Here is a 19,948-nt window from a genome sequence, read left to right as displayed (position 1 = left end):
GCACTAATATATCTTTGGACAAATGACAAATTATCTGATGCAGAACTAGTGGAAGAACTAGATTGTGGACATATTCTGAGTCAAAGGACATTTCATATTTGTCCCTCACATTCTTTCACATTTCAAAGAAAATTATTTCCTTGCATCTTGTTTCTCTCCTATTAATGTCTATCAACTTTCACACTACCTCTCTGCATTCTCCTGTTGTTCTACAAATCTTTACGTAACCAGCATGAAATGTGAAGGATTCTTTGTATTTTAGTCAAAAACTTTACATGTCAGATGAAGACAGTGCTCACTGGCTGCTCTGGAATCCACAGGTCATCTGTTATGGCTAACATTCAAAGCGTGAGACTGCAGGCACATACCATTCCTCTGCAGCCCCAGAATAGTTATAGGTTTACTCTATCTGTTCCTCTGGAACTATGTGTTACCATCCACTACTGTTCTACCATGAAAATCCACTCAACTTTCCCTAAGATGAATTATTACAGATTTTGCACATAATTATGTTAATGAACAAAATATATCTAATACATTATGATAAAACAAATTCATTTTTAGAGAAACTAATAAATAATGTACTAAGAAGAATCTTACTTAGTAAATGAGGTAGAAATATTATTTTCTTTTATTGCTGCGATGTTGTACAGTGGTACTGATTAAAATCCAGGGAGCCAAACATCTATTAAAAACTTTACAGAAATGGTTTGGGATTTTGCCCAACATCTGAAGTCAGAATTGTAAATTACAAACACCTATGCACCAGTTAATGCACATAATAGATAACATACTGTACATACAAATATTACATTTACCAAAAGCTTGATTTGACTAGGATGATAAAAGGAAACTAGTAAAATAATAGGATAGAGTTTGGAGAATCAAACTGATAAGGGTGAATGTTTCGGTTGTCTGTTCAGTAACTCACTGAGCCAAGCTGGGGGAAGTTTGGAAAACCATGTGTCAGTGGGATGGATGAGAGCCAGACAACCTGTCGTACGGCACGGCCAGGCTGATGTTGTAGTTGTAGCCGTACGACTCGGTATAGTCCGACCTGCAGATGGGCAGGATGTGATCTTGTGACAGCGCGTCCTCAGAGAAGTCGTAATGGCAGATGACTCCCCTGTGTCTGAAGGATAAAAACATATGCCAGCAACAACATTAACAACTTTTGTTTTTCCTTGCCACAGTCGCCTAGTGCTTGCTCATGGTGGGATCTGTTGGGTTTTCTCTGTAAATTTTATAAGATAAAGAGTACGGTCTAGACCTGCTCTATATGTCCAGTGCCTCAAGATAACTTCTGTTGTGAAATGGCGCTATATAAATAAAATTTGACTTGACTTGACTTGATTTCATTTTTTAGAAAATTGTTCAAACTAGATACTTGAGTAGTAATTAAAGGATAATAGTATTTATGTACCACTGCCTTATTTTCCCATGTTTTTGGGTGTAAATTGATGTGACAACATTTATCCACATCAAAGTATGTCCACTAAAGTGTTTGTTTTTGCAAATTGTTATTATAAGTGTCTGACATCATGGATTCCTGCAGAGATAGACCTTTTCTAAATGAGAAAGATTGTAGAAACCCCGTGATTTATAGCAAACCACTGACAATCTGAGCTTATCAGTGGCAAAAAATTAGCACTTACATTGCAGCAGCTGTTCATAGTGGCCGGCTTTATTGTTCTTGCCCAATACTGCACTGATTCCAAAGATTTTTGTCTCAAAAACATGTGATAAATAAGGCCCAGGTTCAAAGATACCAGAGTTTTGCTTTAAAAGAGGCAGCTCATTCTGAAGTTTAAAATAATGATATACACTTTCAAGAGCAAAATTGAGCTTTTGTCAATTGAGCTTGACATATGGGGTGTGATTATCTAAAAACCTGACTTAATTCAGTTAGTTGGATATATTCATTTAAGCCTACAAAGCAACAAGTAACCATTAAAGGTGCACATGCAACAGGAAGCAGCAGGTTGTCTGGGATATATGGTAAAAATGTATAATATAAAGGATATAAAGGAATAGTTCAACATTAAGTGAAATATACTTATATACTTTTGTCTGTCTGTACAGCAAGCTGTCAGCTTAGCTTAGTTTAAAGACTGGAAACAGAGAAACAGCTCAGATGGTAATAAATCTGCTTGCCAACACATCTAAGCTCACTAATTAACACACTATGTATATTGTATTTGTTTAATCTGTGCAAAAACCAAAGTGTAAAAACAATTAAAGTTTTTGGACAGATGAAACAAACAACATATAATACTAATTAGTGAGCTTCAGAGGTGCTAGTGGGCAGATTTTCTTACTTCTGAGCAGAGCCAGGCCAGCTGTTTCTCCCCATTTCTGGTCTTGCAACAGGCTGCAAGTTGTAGCTACATATTTACAATACAGAAATGAGAGTGGTGTCAGTCTTCTCTTGGTAAAAAAGCAAATAAGTATATTTCCCAGAATATCAAATGATTCATTTATGATTCCTTTAAGAATGTTACAAGGTTGAATTTGCCTTTATAAAACCTATGGTACAGGGAACTACTCATTCGCTGACTATTTGGGGATTGTGGGAAATGTGAGATGGATGTAGAGAAGAGATCCAAGTTAAAAGAAAAATGTGGGAGTAAGATCAGTGACCTGCGGTGAGCTGTAAGGTCATCATCTGTGATACAGGCCCCCCGCGGTGACTTGTCATCTGGGATGTTGGCTGTTACCAGGGTGCTAGTGTTGAAGCGTACATGCCTTACAGGATGCCTGAAAGACAACAAGAAAGATAGATAACAACATCTTCAGTTTAAAACATATAAATCCATTTACTTGAGGCTATTTTAATTGTGATATAATTTGCGATGATAACTTCTAAGACAATAAAACACTGCTATGAAAATCCAAAATCACTAGTTAAATGGGATTATTTCTACCCCTTAATTAACACTGATCTGAAAGAGAAACATCACAGCTATAATGTGTTAGAAACAATAACAGTTACAAAACCAGATCTGACAAGTTTGAAAACTGTTGCAACTGCACATGTGTATCCTTTCCTCTGGCTCAGAGAAAACAAAGTCCCACCTGTTGTGCATCTCCCACAGCTTAGCTCCCATCCTCATCTCCCACACACACACCAATCCTTCGCCTCCGCCACTCACGATCTTCCAGTCGTCTGCCTGCACCGATGTCACACCCAGGTGGTGAGCATACAGGGATGCCACGGAGGAACCAGCTCGTAGGTCAAAGACCCTCACCCTGAATCACAGCAGAGAACAAAAATTCTTCTCTTAATTCACAGAGAACTGGACTGGACTTTATGTTTATGCTTATAGCCCAGAGGTTACTGGCAGCTTTTGATCACACAATGCTGAGTGTGTTTAGAGTGATTTGAAAGTGAGTGAAATAGATGAATAATAAGTGAAGTGAGTACAAAAGCATCAGTCATTTCCAGTGCAGCATGGTCATTTTGGATTTCTCTTCTTGCTAACAAAGGCGGAGATCTCATACCAATACCACACAAGAGAGAGTACAGTTTGTCAAAGACTGCATTCATTTACTGACAAAAGGACACTATTCTCACTTATTGAAGGAACCGCTGCAAGTCTTAACATCCAGCCAAGAGACCAAAGACAAATAAAGCCTGAAACAGATGTGCCATTGCAGACTTTAGTTGTAGCCTTTTTTGTCCTGGTCTTTACCCAAGTATTACATACTTTGTCTAAGCTAAGTTTACAAGTCCTATTGGACATGGGACCAATAGAAATATACAAACAAATACAAATGAAAAATATATACAGTAAACTAACTCAACATGAAAATAATGTTACATTAGATGAGTCTTGAATAAATAATCACAATAGAATATAATAGAATTAAATTAGCAAATCATGTAGAGAGTGTGAAATATAAAAGTAGCTGAAGCTGAGCATTTAAACACTTGCTGATGCAAAGACAACATTAGAAATACTGTAGAAGACTTATAGAAGAATGAAAATAAATATAATACAGTATTTTTTCAGTATGGTAAAAAATTAAGATGTTAAAATATTAAGAATATACAGCATATATATAGGCTGTCCTCTTTAAAATAATCTTTAAATGCCCTTATGACTTCACATGACACTTTACCCATATGTTTATTTTAAAAAAATATATTCTGATTTTACATTTGTTCTTTAATCATTTTTATAAAGCATTTCATAAACTTTGCTTTGAGATAAGTGTTCTATACTCTTTTATGGTTTTATGATTACTTTGATCTTTTATTATTAAAGTTCTAGTTAATTGTGTTTGCTGGGTTTCATGAGCAACACAAGCCCAGGGGAGTTTCAGCTCCATCTGTTGTCATTGTGGCTTTATTGCAGCTGAAAGCATCCAGGACATGACTCCATCCAGGTTCAACCTTCTTCCAAGACTTCATTACCATAATCCAATTCACTTTGGGGACTCGGACAGATTTCATTTCCGCTTCCAAAATGTTTTTGAAAGAATCAGAGTTAAACAGCTAAATGGGCACTGATGGACCCGTTGTCCGCAGTTAGTTTTGTCTGTTTAGTGATATTACGTGATGGCAGCACACGTTTCAACAATGAGGACCGAACATTACTGGCAGACCACAGGGAACCATAAATCTAATGCAGAAGGCGGCTCTGTCTTCAATGAGATGTCAGTGGCCAGACTCCTCTTCATTAATCAGGAGGAGCTCTGCCTAATAAATGAAGAGTGGGAGAGGCTCGGCTAAGTCCTGAACAGTTAGTTTCCTACAGTGTAATGTCATTAGATGTTAATCATTATAAGTCCACCTGACCTAACCACTGAACATCGGGACAAAATCAAGTCAAGAATGAATAAACCAAATTCAACAACAGATGAAAAACAGTGTACACTCAAAGATTTAAAAAATATTAAATTAGTTTTACTAACTACTATTATTCAGGAGAGTATTATAAAATGAGAGTATACAGAGTATACATAAAATGATGGCACTAAATTAGAAATATTTCAGTCTGGGCCAAAGTAGTGGATGCAGACTGACAGACACCGCAATGCAGCAGCAATTAAAGTTTTTCAATTGGCAGGAAAATGCTGAGTAAAGTCCAAGATGCGAGGAAAGTGGTGCTGAGGCTGGACTCAAGAAGTACAGCCCTGCATAATGATAAGTGACCAATAGCTACAGATATGACAATCATTCACTCTTTTCTTTCTTACTGTATCCAATTTTACTCCCGCATCTTTCCCATTTGTGCAGGTCTGGCCCCGTTCCAGACAGCCCTTATCAGGACCCCTCATTTGCTCCCTGGATCTCACAAAAAGCAGAGGGACAAAACTCATTTGGACAAAAAGAAGGGATGCATTAGGCTTTGGCCTTAAGCCACCCTGTCAAAGGGCCAAGATCACCGACTGTCCCTCAGTCTCCCCCATCTCCATTTGTCCTCGGCTGTGCGCTGCATCAGCTGGGGCCAAAGTGGAAGAGCCAAGTTGGTGTGTGTCTCTCTCTGAACAAAACTACACATCTATCACACAGGAAAGACCAAAAGTGAAGCATAAAGGAACTGGATAAAGACTCTACCTCTGCCAGGAAACAAAACAACCATTTGAATTCTTCATTCAAGTGCCGCTGTCGATTTATTTCTATAAAAATCAAAACAGTGCTGAATATTTTCCTTTGGCACATGACAGAGCATCTTTAACTGAACATTTTTGTACAACTGCTAGGAGTCAAAACTAGCAAAAAGAGGCAAAAAACAGAACCTAAACAATACGATGTGGTCTGTCTTTCACTTTAAGCCAACTACTTAACAGCCAGATGGATTTGGTGCTGAATAGAAACAGCGGGGGCAGCTTTGGACGAAGACGCGCCAGGGATTTTTCCTTTCCTGCCAGCTCATGCACTGCAGCACCCGCTAACAAGTGCAGAATAGATGAGAATGGCTCTTTTATGTGTCTTTCCCTCATCTGGAGAGCCAGGTTAGCGATGTGGCAAGTGTGCTCACACGCGTGGATGTGTGTGTTGTTGCTGGATGGGATCAAGATGGCCAAATGTTTTCTTCTATTGCATTCCAGGTAATGAAGGTGAAAGAAATTTCTATTTAAAAACAAAATGCCTCATTTCAATGCCACTGTCTTTCTTTTTCACTAAGCTTCTGAAGGCTTTGTTTTTCAAGGCAACAGAGAGACTGAGAAGTGTAAATAATACACAAACTGAATAGAGTCTTTACTTCTCACACATTTTCTAAACACCTGTTTCCTTCTGCAAGTAGCCTCAGCTTTCCAGCCTCCTTCATCAGGTGTCACTGTGAGAAAACTATTAACAAGCTCTTCTCTCAGCCACAGTTTTTGGCTCAGTTTCAACCATTTGAGATGTTGCGATGTTGTTGTTAGAAGATTCTTCCCTTATGAATGATCTTTGTGTACTCTCCATCTGTGTGTCTAGATGGGTCCTACCTCCTATCTTTGTTTCCACACACCAGCAGGTGAGGAGGGCTGTCCCTCAGGTTGATGCATGTGAAATCTCCCGGCGAGTTACCGACACAAACTGCGGGTTTGCCCGTCTCTAGGCTGTAGACATGGATCTGAAAAGCAAGAACATGCATAAACATCAATTATTTGAAATATTAAATTCAGTCAACCTCCAAACATATAGGCTTGGTGTATAACATTAAGCCTTTGAGGGTGTTTACATGAATATATGAAGAACCTGAAGCACTATATAAAATCTTATACACAGTCCCCACTGTGGCGATGCAGTAGTACAATTTTCCTGAATATTCAGTCAAGCAACCAAAGAGTTTTAGAGGCCAAACAGTAAGATGATCTTGACAATCAGGTGACTGAACACAATCCAACACATCATGTGTTTTATTTCTTGGAGACCAGACCAAAGGCAAACAGCTCCCAATACCCGTTGATGTCTTTATGTAGTATATTAAAAAATAACGACTTAATTTAACTGTATAACTTGTCTATTTACTTTCTTTTCCCTTAATTAGAAGATTATGAGCCAAAGGGGTTACAATTCCTACACTGTTCATCAGACTTAGACATAAAAACTCTCATATTAAAGCTGAATGTCAGAACTTTGACCTCATGGACACAGTTTTATTTCAAATATGATAACATAGTGCAGAGACAAGACAAGGAAAAACAAATGTCTTAATAAATTGATTATGCTCAGTCCTTACCTCTCTTAACCTAAAGTTTTTCTTCCTTAGCTCACTTTTCTCCACTTTAAATATAGCTTCCCAATTAAGCCAAAGGTGTGTCATTTGCTAAATTCTGAACAACGATCAGAAGATGCAACCAACCATCACAGCAGTGTAGAATATTACCTGATTGAATCAGATGGATGAACACTGAGAAAATGTCTGGTCCATTGCCATTTGACTTAAACCTTGCATTAGTCCTCTTTAAATTTCCCTGAACAAGATTTGAGTCTGCTTGACTACTTATTCTCTGTACACTGCACAATATGACACTACACACTAAGATAATACTGACAATATCCGGAAAAAATATTGCAACAATAAGTCAATTAGTAACTGCATGATGCTTGCCAGATGACTAAAAGCACAGCAGCACTTAAGCATTTAAGCATGGGGAGGGAGGGTAGATCAACCTAAGGGCAAACTTCAATTGCAGTCAGAGATGCACACCATCGCCTCTGGCTTGATGGCTGCAGCAAACTTTCTTCGTACAAGTTACAATGATGTCATCTGGAGCTGGCCTAATTGGTCAATTAGCGGCTGGTGTTCTCTCATCCAAATGAGACAGAACAAACAGGATGACCGCCAGGCAAAATTGTCTTTGAATAATTAAAACGATAAAGAAATTAAATCGAGGAGGGAGGGAGAGAAAAATGGAGAGCCAGAAGGTAGGAGAGAAAAGGAAAGACAGAAAGCAAGAAAGAGAGAGAGAGGGAGATGGAGAGACAGCAACAAAGATAAAGAAATTTGAAAGAAGGGGAAAAAAAGAAGCATGATGTAAGCCTTGAGGAGGTGCCAGCAGTTTTTATGTATCCCTTATTTGGGCCAAGCAGAGCTTTAATTGTGCACCACCCTGGGGCAAAGCCCAAATCACACCGGACTTTGAAATGACAGCTTGATAGGATTTGGACAGCGGAAGAGTGGGGGACGAGTTGAGAAAGAGGGAGGAGGGGGATGCAGAAATGAGGTTCAGCCTGCTGCTGTCAATGAATCATTACAGGGAGACATTTTTTATTAAATATCTGCCCACCTCGCCCACTAAAATGAAGAAATGTCACTGAGGGAGGCAAAGGACCTGTTTTGTGATAATATCGGGGGCTATTTACAGGCTGCAGCAGAATGTTTTGACGAGGAATAATCATGAGCATGACTATAGAGGAGTTGTTAGGTTAATGCACTCACTGGAGGCCCAGTGAGGCTTGCAGACAAAGGAAACTCTAATGGTGGCTTGCGCTGGGATGTTAATGTAATTACTCTCTTTGCTTTTAAAGATGAAACATTTGGAAATAATTGCAGCACTTAAGAGAAAACCTTTTATGTTGCCGTTGCCTGTATTGTTGAACACATTTGGCCAGAGTGTAGAATTTGACTTGGTTTTTAATTAATCTAAAATGTCAAATCACATACCAAGAATGGACCATGGAGGTCCAACTGTCCGCACGTTTTCACTCCAACAAAAGAGAGGGGAGGAAGTCACCAGTGAAACTACCTGGGTGGGATGAATGGTTTGAGTAAAAACCTTCAGACTGTCGCCTCTCCTTGTCCAATGATTCCCAATACCCATCATACACAAACACCCACATCTAAACAAATATGAATTCAGACCTACATTTGGTTTAGACACCATGTGGGCAAACAGAGATTATCACATTGGACCAGATATGCAATAATGGCAGGTTTGTGGCTTTGTGTCATTTGGTATTTCCAGCTCATCTCACAGGGCAGAGCTGTCTCTCAAATTTTATTTTATTTTTTTCAGCAAACTACTGCACACTTAATCATGTACAAATACTTTTCCAAGTAGCATGCTCCGATACATGTACTTCCTAATTTCATTTTCTAGTATTCAACCCATGTTGTATTTGTACTGTTGTATAGAGACATGTATGAGTTTGATTTCTCCTTGGACAAACAAAAAACTAGTAAGAGAGGAACAAGAAAACCAAAAGCCACATCACAAAGAGTGGTTTACCTGGCTCATTAGTGGTTTGTCATAAGATGCTGTTGGCTGTTGCACAAACTAATTAAACAAAGGCAAGATAGATAAATAAAGAAAGAAGTCACCCCAGTGTCGCCCCAGTGCCATCCACAAAATAACTGTTCTGAAGCACATACTGGTCTTTTAACTTCCTGAACAGCACCATCCGTGGGGTTATTGAGCACATGAGGTTGCATTCTGGACAGGAGGCAGTCTTAGAGTAAGTACTGTAAGTGTGAATACAGTGTAGTAACCCAGCTTCAGTGAAGATAGTTTCAATGAAGTGATATTTATCCAGCTCTGTTCACCAATATATTACCCTGATGGCCTCAAGTGGCTAACAGGGGCTTCCCAGATATACATTCCCTTGTGATCATGTCCTTTAGAGAGTAATGGTCACAAGGCAGCATCCTCAAGTACTAGACACAGTTACACAGTTACTGGTGCTAGTGTTGATCTTTGCATCCAATGTGATTTTGCAGGTAAGTTTTTACAATCTCTGCCGTGCTGATGTTTGTATATGTTTGTGGGGAGTGACAAGGTCAGACCTGAATAACACTGCTGAGCAAAACAAGTTGCTTTATACATCAGTCCATGACCCTGATGACTGTTGCCCTGATCCTAATCTGTGACATTACCTCCATCCATCCTACATTTGTTTGTTTACATACATCACATATGCATAGAACCTGTACTACAAATAATTGACTCAGCCTTACATTCATCCATCCCGCCCTCTGAACTTGAGGCAATGAGTGGATGTCAGTTTTTCTGACAGCACTTGTGCTCTGTGGTAGATCCACTGCAGTGGATGGATAGTTTGCCAGTGGAGATGCCAGCTTGTGTTGAATGCCCAGCCATGAGCTGGGTAGATGCCTGTGTGCCCCCAGTCCACTGGCAAGAAGGAGGTGAGGAGTAATGAGGATCTGGAGACTGGCTTCGGCCACACACACACACACACACACACACACACGTTCACACACATATACAGTTCACACCCACTGACAACATGACCGAAGATGCGGAAGGCTAGAGGACAAAGCCACAAGCTATAATAATCCAAGCCAAGATATGAGAGAGAATCTTCAAAGCAGCTTTTGTACTTCAAACTGTCAGATTTTGAAACAAAACTGCAGCAAAATCAGTGATAACCACTGAGTCTGAGTCAAGTGAACACAAACATGTCAATGTGGTTGAGTTCAACGGAGTCAAAATGCTGTAAATTAAAATATTTCACTCCTCTGTGGGGAAAAAGGTGTGAGATGACTTCCTTGGATGCCACCTCCATGCATTTTGACAGATTTTAATGAAGCATATGCTTCCTTACTAAAGGCAGCATGAAAAATGTCTGGCATCGCAAACAGTTGCAGCCATTCATTCTATGTCTTCTTCACAGAATGAAATTGCTGTTAGAAGTGTGGCAAGAGTGACAGACAGGTTAATTAAATTTGTAAAATATTTTAATTAGTAAGAGAAGTATGATGATCATGAATTGGTATAATTTAGATGCAAGTTTGGGCTAATGTTACTATTGAAACAAGAATGTTTTAAAGTTTTCTGTACTACAAAACAAAATTAATCTAAAATGCAAAGCTCATCAGGCAAGGAATTTCAAACTTTGGAAATGTTAAAGCTGAAGATGAGAATGATTTCAGCTGGATGAGCTATGTTTATAAACTCAAGTCAAAACTATTTTTTCATCATTGAAAATAAACATAGAATGATTTATTTGCTTTTATGGGAATTATTATTAGTGATTGAGCTGTTGATTGTTTTTTTCCAATACTTTTCCAGAATCTATAAAATGTCAGAAAATGGTGAAAAATGCCCATTCAAGTGTCCTAGTGTCTCAGATGACATCATTATTGTTTTCTTTTGTCAGATCAATGATTCCAGAACTGAAAGACATTCCATTTTAAAATTATATTAAACAGAGAAAAGACACAGAGCTTCACACTATAGAACCTGGAATCAGAGAATGACTGACATTTTTCACTACTTTTGCTTTAAAAAAATGACAAAATACAATTAATACATTTTCTAAATAATATTTGCTAATTGTTTCATCTCTAAATTAAAAATAACAAATGATGAATGACAAATACAATATGAGAAGTCCAAATTATTTCATGTAATTTCTGTACAATGAAATGATACCATTAAGAGTAAGTGGATACTTTTCAGAAGAAAATCGTAGTTTTCTCTTCTCACTGTGAACCAGAATGTCAAAACCAGTTTCATCTTGACTATTTGTTTCGTCCTAGTTATATACTTGATTAAATGTGTAACAAAAATGACTCAAGAGTAGGTAGATTTTTGCCTTTACATCGCCCAGTGTAGCTTTGTGTTATATCTCTCATTGCTACTCTCCACTTAGTCCACTATGTGGTGCTTTGGTGCTGCCACTGTGTTTGTGCCAGCTTTGCCACAGTATATCAGTTGCACTGTTGAGATAGGAGTGATATCATTGTAGTAGCTTTGTCCACTGACCACTGACAGCCTCCATGTGTGGCTGTTTTAAAGCTCTGTCTCTACAGAAACTAACATCTGCTTTCTAAACTAAAACAAATCTTGGGATATTGCTATGTTTGGAAGCATCTTACTTTAGCATTGGTGATCTATTAATATTAACAAAAAAACATATTGATGAAGCAAGCTTGAAAGCATAATGACTGCTGCATATTTGTTTCTTTATCCCAACAGATTACTTTGTCTCATGGCTCTTTCTACTTGCTAAGTAAAGGCTTAAGAGTCAGTTAGGTACATGGGGTCCTTAGAAACACAATATTATTAGAAACAAACAGATGCAGCTTGGGGAACAAGCCTTGATCTAAGTACCTTCAAGGCTGTAGTAATTAGGAGCAGGGCCCAAGGTGGGCTTGTTGCTATTTAAGCAACCTATTTCTACTATAAACAAATCCCCTACAGGTACATCATATTCATTTCTAAGGGGACTCAAGGGGTGTAAGAGTAATAGTGATCACACTGCCAAGAAACCCAGTTTACATTTGCACAGAAGAGATGCATTTAGGGAACAACCTTTGTTTGAAATGCATATAAAATTAATCTAAACATGTGGATGAAATGTTTAATATACCAAACTAAAAAGCTATGTATTTAAAGGGCAGGAGGTATATTTTGTCCTAAAGTCATTCAGGAGAGAGCAGGGAAGATTAATATTTCAGCTATGGGCCAGTGATTAAACTGGTAATGGCCTAATGCCAAAACCTCTATGCTCACTGCTTTTCCCTCAGTGAATTGTATTCCTAAAAGAAAACATGCATCATTCCATTTGAGCAAACCAAATTATTTATCTTGTACAATTTCCCATTTTTTCATTATGCACCTGTTGAGAGCACAAGTGACCTTGTTAACTCTATTGGAAACCTTTCATTTTAATTAGTAAGGTCTGGGTAGCCTTTTCTTAAAAAAATAAATAAATAAACATCTAAAATCCAGCTGCATATCTCGGGGGCTTTGCCATCTAGTTTGTAAACATTTTTGTTTCGGTTTATTTTGTCTTTCTGAGACTTTTCAGTTCCAGAAAACACAAAAGAGGCCTTGATACAGCTCCATCAATTCCATTAACATATCAACACTAAACTGTTATTCCATAATACTAGAGTGCTGTTAACAATGGACTAGATAATCATCACAATATGTGAATTGGTGGCAGCATGTAGCTCAATTAACATTCAAATAAACACTTTTTCATTTAAATATTGTATAACTGCACTGTGTAATAATGACCCTGTGCATCATGATACTCAACCTCTCCTGTATATCTTTAAGATTTTTATTCAAATCAATTAGCTCACTTTGCTTTGAACAAGTCTTCTGACTGAGTACTCTCCTCCAAAGCATTTATTTGTGATCTAATAAGATCTGTACCTGTTTCCCAGAATCTGGTTAAAGTGTTGTGGCTCCTTGTGCACGAAGAGACATCTATTAATGTCACTGCATTTTTTCTGAACATGGACACAGGTGGTTTAGATATCTGCGGCTACTTTAAAAACTACACATCTATATTTCACTGAAACTGTACAGACACACTGAACCCACCTTGTTGCCTCCATCATGCATCGCCCAGCCTGTGCTCTTCACCCCAAGTGCAACATGGGAGTCGGAGGCATCCAGGCAAGTCACAGGATGGCCGTAGACTGAGTGGAGCGTCCGTGGCTCATCATCTCGAGGGTCTAGCAGGTGCACAGTCTCTGCTGCTGCCAGAGCCACCAGTGGGCACTGCTGGCCCCTGCCTGGCACCAAAACCAGGCTCTCTACCTGCCATATAGACATCAATGAACAGTACCTTACTCATACTGCAGTAATGTGTACAGCTCTATTGAAGGGTTTAGCTCAATTTCTCTCTTATATGCATTTGTGGTGTGGTGTCAACTCCAAAAAATGACAAAATAATGTCAAATGTCACGTTTTCAATTTCTAATGAGGCCATATATCATACAATGAACCTCTACAACTGAGAATCTTAAAAAATTAAATATTAGTTTAAAAATGTATCATAAAATATCATCCTTATTTTTTTTTGTTTTCTGTGAGCATCAGTAAAAAAATCGAAAATGTAATTATAAATATATAATTTTCAAGTATAGAAATATGTATTCTATATATGATGCATCAAAAGCAGAAAATCTGGAAACTCAACAAAGCTGGGATCAACAAATCTTTTGCATTTTTGCTTGATGAATGACAACTCATCAGCGATCAGCACTGGTGATTAATCAAGTCATCAATTCAACATTATCATTGAATTACTGCAGTTTCCTGACAGAAACTGTTAATGCCACAAAATGTGGCATCAGTTAAAGGTGTTGAAAGCTTCCAGCATTATTTCCCATAAAATCTAAAATCTAAAAAGACATTTTTAGATTAAAGTCACAAGAGTAAAAAGGGGGGAAGCACCTATTAATTAAGACAATAACACATCAGTATGGAGCATTTCATATACATGAGGAATTATTCTGCCTGACTTACAGTATTAGGCAGCTGAGCCTGGCAGACTGTCCTCCAGTAGCCGTGATCATCAGCACGGTTGAGCCGAACGTCGGGCCCAGCAGCAGAGCCCAGGACGGGACTGTCAGGGCTCAGGGCCAGGGCCTGGATCCTCCCTGGGCTCTGGTAGTGGTAGATGGGCTCCCCACCTGTCTCTGTGCTCCACAGGTCCACACAGCCTGTATCGAGGATAATGAAATACAGTCTATGAGCCTTTTAATAACTGCATTGATTTATCCCTACACAGTGACTGAGGGATTACACTCAACAGAATCAACTTTTAGTTTGATTCTGTAGAACATGAGGATTTTCTGAAGATATAATGGATATACTTGTGATTGTGATGACTTGCTATCGCCAAGAAGTGTCCATGCTTTACAACCACATCAACACACACATTTACCATCTTCATAAGCAGCAGCAGCCACAGTGCTGTTGACCTGGACATGACTAACATGTGGTCTGGGGTCAGTGTTAGCTGACAGGCTGTTGGGCTTCAGGTACGAGGCTGCTGAGTCCCAGTGCAGCGTATCCCACAGCCTGACATCACCAGACGTGTACCTGAGAAACAAACAAGAAACATCAAGTCGCACTAAACAGACAGAACTCAAATATTTCAGTTTGTACAAAAAGGCTGGTGAATGTTACAGCAGAGCTGTTGCCCATTTTCCATCCCAGGCTGAGAAGTTTGTCTCCTCAAGTATACCTGACGTCATCCTCTCACCACTGAATCATTTCCCCTCTCACACTTTCCTCCTTTACTCACTCTGACTTCTTGTTATTTTGTTTTTCGAAAATCTTTGTTACACGATCTTCCGAGGATTACGGGAGTGTTGTTTGAGTGGAACATTTCACCCCATACCATTGGACCACAGTGGTTGTGAGGACGCCGATCTATTCCCTCCATTACAAAGATCTTCTGAGGTGAAACTATTCATCTACAAACAAAGTGATAAATAAGCAAATAGCTTCAGCACTAGCTTATACAGTAAGTATCTTCTAACTCAAACACTGACGCAGTGTTTCTCAACCTTACACAGTTCTGTAATGTTAAAGTATTTATTAACTAAATGCTAAGTCAATAAACAGAAAATTTGTGGGCAACTATTCTGATATTTAATTAATTGTTTCATTCCATTTTTAAAACAAGTCATGTTCTTGTTTCAGTTTTTCTAATGTGAAGTTTTGCTGCAAAACAAAACATTTGAAGAATAGGAGGAAAGCTGTTATGGGCATTTGTCATTATTTTCTGACATTTCATAGACAAAACAAATAATCAATGAATGGAGAAAATAATCAGTAAATCAATCAATAATGAAAATAATAGCTAGTTGCAGCCATATACCTCAAAGATAAAGCTTTGAACTGTGATTTATTCATTTGCCCTTCCACTTTTCCTCCACTTTATATAACAGGAAACTAAAAGTTTTTGTTGAATTTCTATTTGTCTGAGCAGTGTGGTCTGCCTGCAGTAACTGTGCCCTTTCTCTGCCGTCTCTCAAAATCGAACCAGTGGCTCAAGGTATGCAGTGTAGAGGTCAACAGAAGCTGCCAGTCTCCTTGGCTATTGTTCAGTTCGCATCAATTATACAAATTTCTCATATCTTGCTGTGCTATTGATTTATTGATCTTAAAATACCACAAGCAGCAACCTCTAAGTCGAATTTTACACAGCAACATTTCTTCAACACACTAGATTGTGACCTTCTCCGCTTCTTGCACAACCTCACCTCACCTCATCCTGTGTCAGTGATAAAACACTGTCTTTATCTCTCATCCACAAGCAAAAACAAAGTCATTCCCTGGCCCTCAACAGGCCTCTGTTCTGTTCTGTTCCCGACTGCCCCCCCCCTCTTCGCTCCTCACTGGAGTCAACGAGCTCTCGCAGCGGGAGACACCAAACTGCCAGCGTTACCACCTCCACAGATACCATCATGTCTGAGCAAGTATCCGCCTCACAGCACAGAGTGTGTGACACAGTGACAGAGAGTGTGACAGAGGGTGTACATGTGTGCGTCCTTATGTGTGTGTGTGCGTGTGTGATCGGCATCGCAGGGTTTGGCAGGAAGTAAACAATAGGAATACACACTTTCACTTAATTAGTACATCACCTCAATGCCAACTAGCAACAGGATGATGATGCTGAATCCAAGTAATCTGTCAAAACTTTTATGCACAGGAAACTTTGTGCAGTCTCTTCATGCAAGTCTCAACAGACCTGTATGTCACTGTGTGACTCCAAGAGTTGTTGGGTTAATGAGACAATGTCTGTTGTCTGACAATGCTGCCTTCTTGCCAAATCTCATTCTACCGATTTTCTAATAAGATTTTCTGGATGCAATTGAATCACTCTTGATTACTCTTAACTGCCATTGATTCTGTTCTAGTTAAACAAATTCAAGTCAAGCTAAATTACCCTTTAAGCACCAATAATGGGAAAAGTATTGATGTTGTGAATTTGTTAATAGCTACAATATAAAGAAAAGACTTTAAGAGTATGTTCACATTTTGTAAAGTGGTTTTCTTTTGTGTACTTTTGGGTACTGTTTGTCCTACATCTGCTAACCTGAAAAGATATAAACAATCTCCAATGAGACACAGCAGGACTGATGGGACTCTAATCACATCATTCCCTGGAGATGCAGCACATCTCCTTGAGGGCAGTCTATCAGGCTCCTGAGGGGGGGCCACACAATTTATCACTGTCTCAGCGCAGTTATTTCAGGGCAGGTTCAGTTCAGCTGCTGTTCATAATAAACTCTTCCCCCACCAGCTACCTTCATTAGTAGTATAGGAGCATAAAATATGCAAAAGGTGACAACATGCAACAGTAAGCTGAAAACTGAATCGCAACATTAACTAAATCTGATCAGTAATAACACCTGCAAAGTATTATTTTTTGCTAATGCTGGAGGTTGCAGCTGTCATTTATTTACACTGTGAACCAGAAAATGTTGACTTGCTTACTCCCTTAAAACTGTCCCACTCCAGATATCTGAAACTGGTCCATCTGAAGAGGTTTAAATTGGGGTTTGTAACCAAGCAAAGACTTACTCCAACTACATTCACAAATGTTGCACTATCCTAATATGCTTTTGTTATTCAGGTTCCTTATATGTAAATAAAGATTCACTACTTTTTTCAGCAAATATATTATTTGAGTAATTCTAACAGTTTTTTCAGATTTTATACCTCAGGAGGAACAAACATAAAAAGAGTTTGCACATCAGTTTATTTCTTTCCACCTTTACATAAAATGTAATGTATCACTCAGAGCCTTGACCTCTGTATCATTTCATCCCTTGCCACTTAGTAAGACACTTAACTCAGTAACTGCTTGGTAGTACAGCAAAATACTTATCTTACTAATAGAACATTTGATTGTCAGTCAATATTAAATTGTATCAGAGATTAATTTCAAAAAATGTTGACATATTTTTAATCAATCACTCAGTCATAAGTAAGAAGATTTATAACCAAGGCTTATTTACATACCAAGATTTATGTGACAAAAGGGTGACAGAGATAATAAGGTAGATGAATTCAGAGTATATGAGAAGTCAAAGTTACAGTTATCATTAAAACACATCTGATGTCAGAAGTGACCTGCATGTCTGAGTCCTTGAAACTCACCCGGCCAAGACAAAGTTGTCACAGGAGCTGACGTCACACAGCACCTTCCCCAGCTCGAACTGCAGCTGGCTGATGGATCCCACTCGATTCTAGACAAGAAATATCACTTGGCTTAAAAATGGCTTAAAATCACATCACAGCGACAGCCACATATGAGACATACAGTATGCTCCATGATGGACTGTGAATTCTACAATAATGTCTGTTGTTGCATGGTAAATTGTGCACTAATTTCACCAGACAAGCTTCTGGACAGGCATTGTGTTTGGGCAATAAAGTGGCTGTTTCAGTGGAGCAGAACACCTCGAGCCCACCTTCCAGTTGGAGCACACAGTTTTGGCCAAGTTCCTGCAGTCTCGCAGCGTACTCTTCCAGCAGGGGGAGTCAGACACACTGGCATCCTGATGATAACCCTCCCTTGTGCACATCCTGAACCACAGAACGCCGTCCTCTGCAAGGACTCTCCATGCCCTGCTCACCTGGGAGGAGATTGGACAGTGTAACGGTGGATTGAGTCAGCATACATTACAAGCTTGCATCACTTAATTTGTTTAAGGAGCACAGCGAGATGATAAATGGACTCTGTGCATCACATGCAGCAGATCTGCCACACAAAATGTAATTTACTAATCTGTACCAAATTAAGTCACATAAGGCATTAAAGCTGCCCTAGGCAATTCTGTGTGCAAGTGCAAGGTTAAGGACTTCACTACCAGGAGCTCTAAAAGAAGATATCACCAAGCTGCACAGTGTGATCATTTTACAGAAATCAAACGGACAAAAAACTCTGCTCCAGGTCTCAGAGCTGCAGGTTTAGTCCCTCCCAGATCATCACCCTAACCCGTACCACACTAAAACCAAACCCAAACCTTGAGCAGTCTGAAATTGTTGGTATAAAGTAGTGACTGCTGACCTTTTGTGCTTATGACCCCTCAGACTAAATAAGGTAATGTACATGCAAAAGAAAACAGAATTAGTTTGAGAAGATTAACCTTATTTAGTGCAGCGTAAATCTTTTGTTGTTGCTGTTTTGTTTTTCTCTATTTAATAATGTCACAAGCCCTCAGATTTATCTGGATACCTCGATGAGATCCATTCTGTTTGGCAGGGATTCTGTATGTCTGCAGTTTCTTGTTCCTGTCTGACCCTTTCATCAGTCTGTTCTTATACACAAAATAAGGGGAATATATAGCTGTTGGTTTAGTGTTAATCTGTTGCAGACACTTTTGTCTTTCATTTTCTAATATAGAGCTCTTGCTAACCACAGCAGCTCACCTGTGCACATCGGCCTAGCTCAGTACAGTTGAGATATTGGAAGATCTTCAGGGCCAACTCGTACGGCAACTCGATATCAAAGAAGGGAATGTCATTGACTTCATTCTGCAAAAGAATGAATTACAGCAGACATTATACACTGAGCTGATTCTGGTCAACCACCAACCACATCATCACCAATTCCATCATCATTATCCTCATACCAGATCCTGAATGAGCTGATCCACCAGCTCCTCATCTTTCTTGGCCTTTCTCTGAGGCTGTTGTTGCTGCTGCAGGGATGCGCTGCAGACACCGGTCCTGTTGTCATACTGCCTTTTCCTCCTCGTCCTCTCCTCCTGAATCCTGCCCAGCAGGGGACTGGTCCTCCCATCCAGCAAACTACGTGCAATGGACACATATTCCGGCTGATCCTCTGACTCTGCTGCACTTTTTCCTCCTCCTTCACCGACACACACTTCATCCTCAGTGCAACCACCCTCTTCCTGTTTTGAGGGTGTACAGGCCTTGTTTAGATTTTTTAAGTCTTCAAAATACCTATTTTTCAAGTCTCTCTGGCCTGACTGACCAGGAACATCCCAGGAAGGGGAAGGAGCACAAACAAGTCGCTGCTCGCCTTTTTTACTCGTTAATTCTTTTTTCCAACGCTCCCTGAACGCAGCAAGTTCGTCCTCGGCCATATTCCTCATACATTGTTGACAAAACACAACTTTACAGTGACAGAAAGCGGCGTCGTACGAATTTATTACTTACACAGGCCAGATAATGTAAGCCATGGCTCCGCAGCGACACAGAACAAGTCTGTCCTTCTTCATAAACACTCCGATCAGGGACAATGTGCTGAGGTACATAAGTT

At 39.3% G+C, this 19,948-nt stretch overlaps 1 protein-coding gene across 1 annotated transcript; it reads right to left on the bottom strand.

The window, feature by feature from the left end:
- Positions 1 to 608: 608 nt before the first annotated feature.
- On the bottom strand, positions 609 to 19,905 carry fbxw8 (F-box and WD repeat domain containing 8). Its single transcript, XM_018660605.2, has 11 exons — positions 19,296 to 19,905; positions 19,093 to 19,197; positions 18,132 to 18,296; positions 17,818 to 17,906; positions 14,588 to 14,745; positions 14,167 to 14,363; positions 13,237 to 13,455; positions 6,439 to 6,566; positions 3,076 to 3,249; positions 2,641 to 2,757; positions 609 to 1,132 (listed from the first exon to the last, which is right to left on the bottom strand). The coding sequence occupies exons 1-11, from the start codon at positions 19,779 to 19,781 to the stop codon at positions 967 to 969; spliced, it is 2,004 nt and encodes a 667-aa protein (XP_018516121.1). The 5' UTR covers positions 19,782 to 19,905; the 3' UTR covers positions 609 to 966.
- Positions 19,906 to 19,948: the final 43 nt, after the last annotated feature.

The sequence above is a fragment of the Lates calcarifer genome, linkage group LG13, assembly GCF_001640805.2.
Source record: "Lates calcarifer isolate ASB-BC8 linkage group LG13, TLL_Latcal_v3, whole genome shotgun sequence".
NCBI lineage: Eukaryota > Metazoa > Chordata > Actinopteri > Centropomidae > Lates > Lates calcarifer.
The sequence above is the reverse complement of the archived record's forward strand: the minus strand, read 5'-3'. Positions and strand labels throughout refer to the sequence as shown.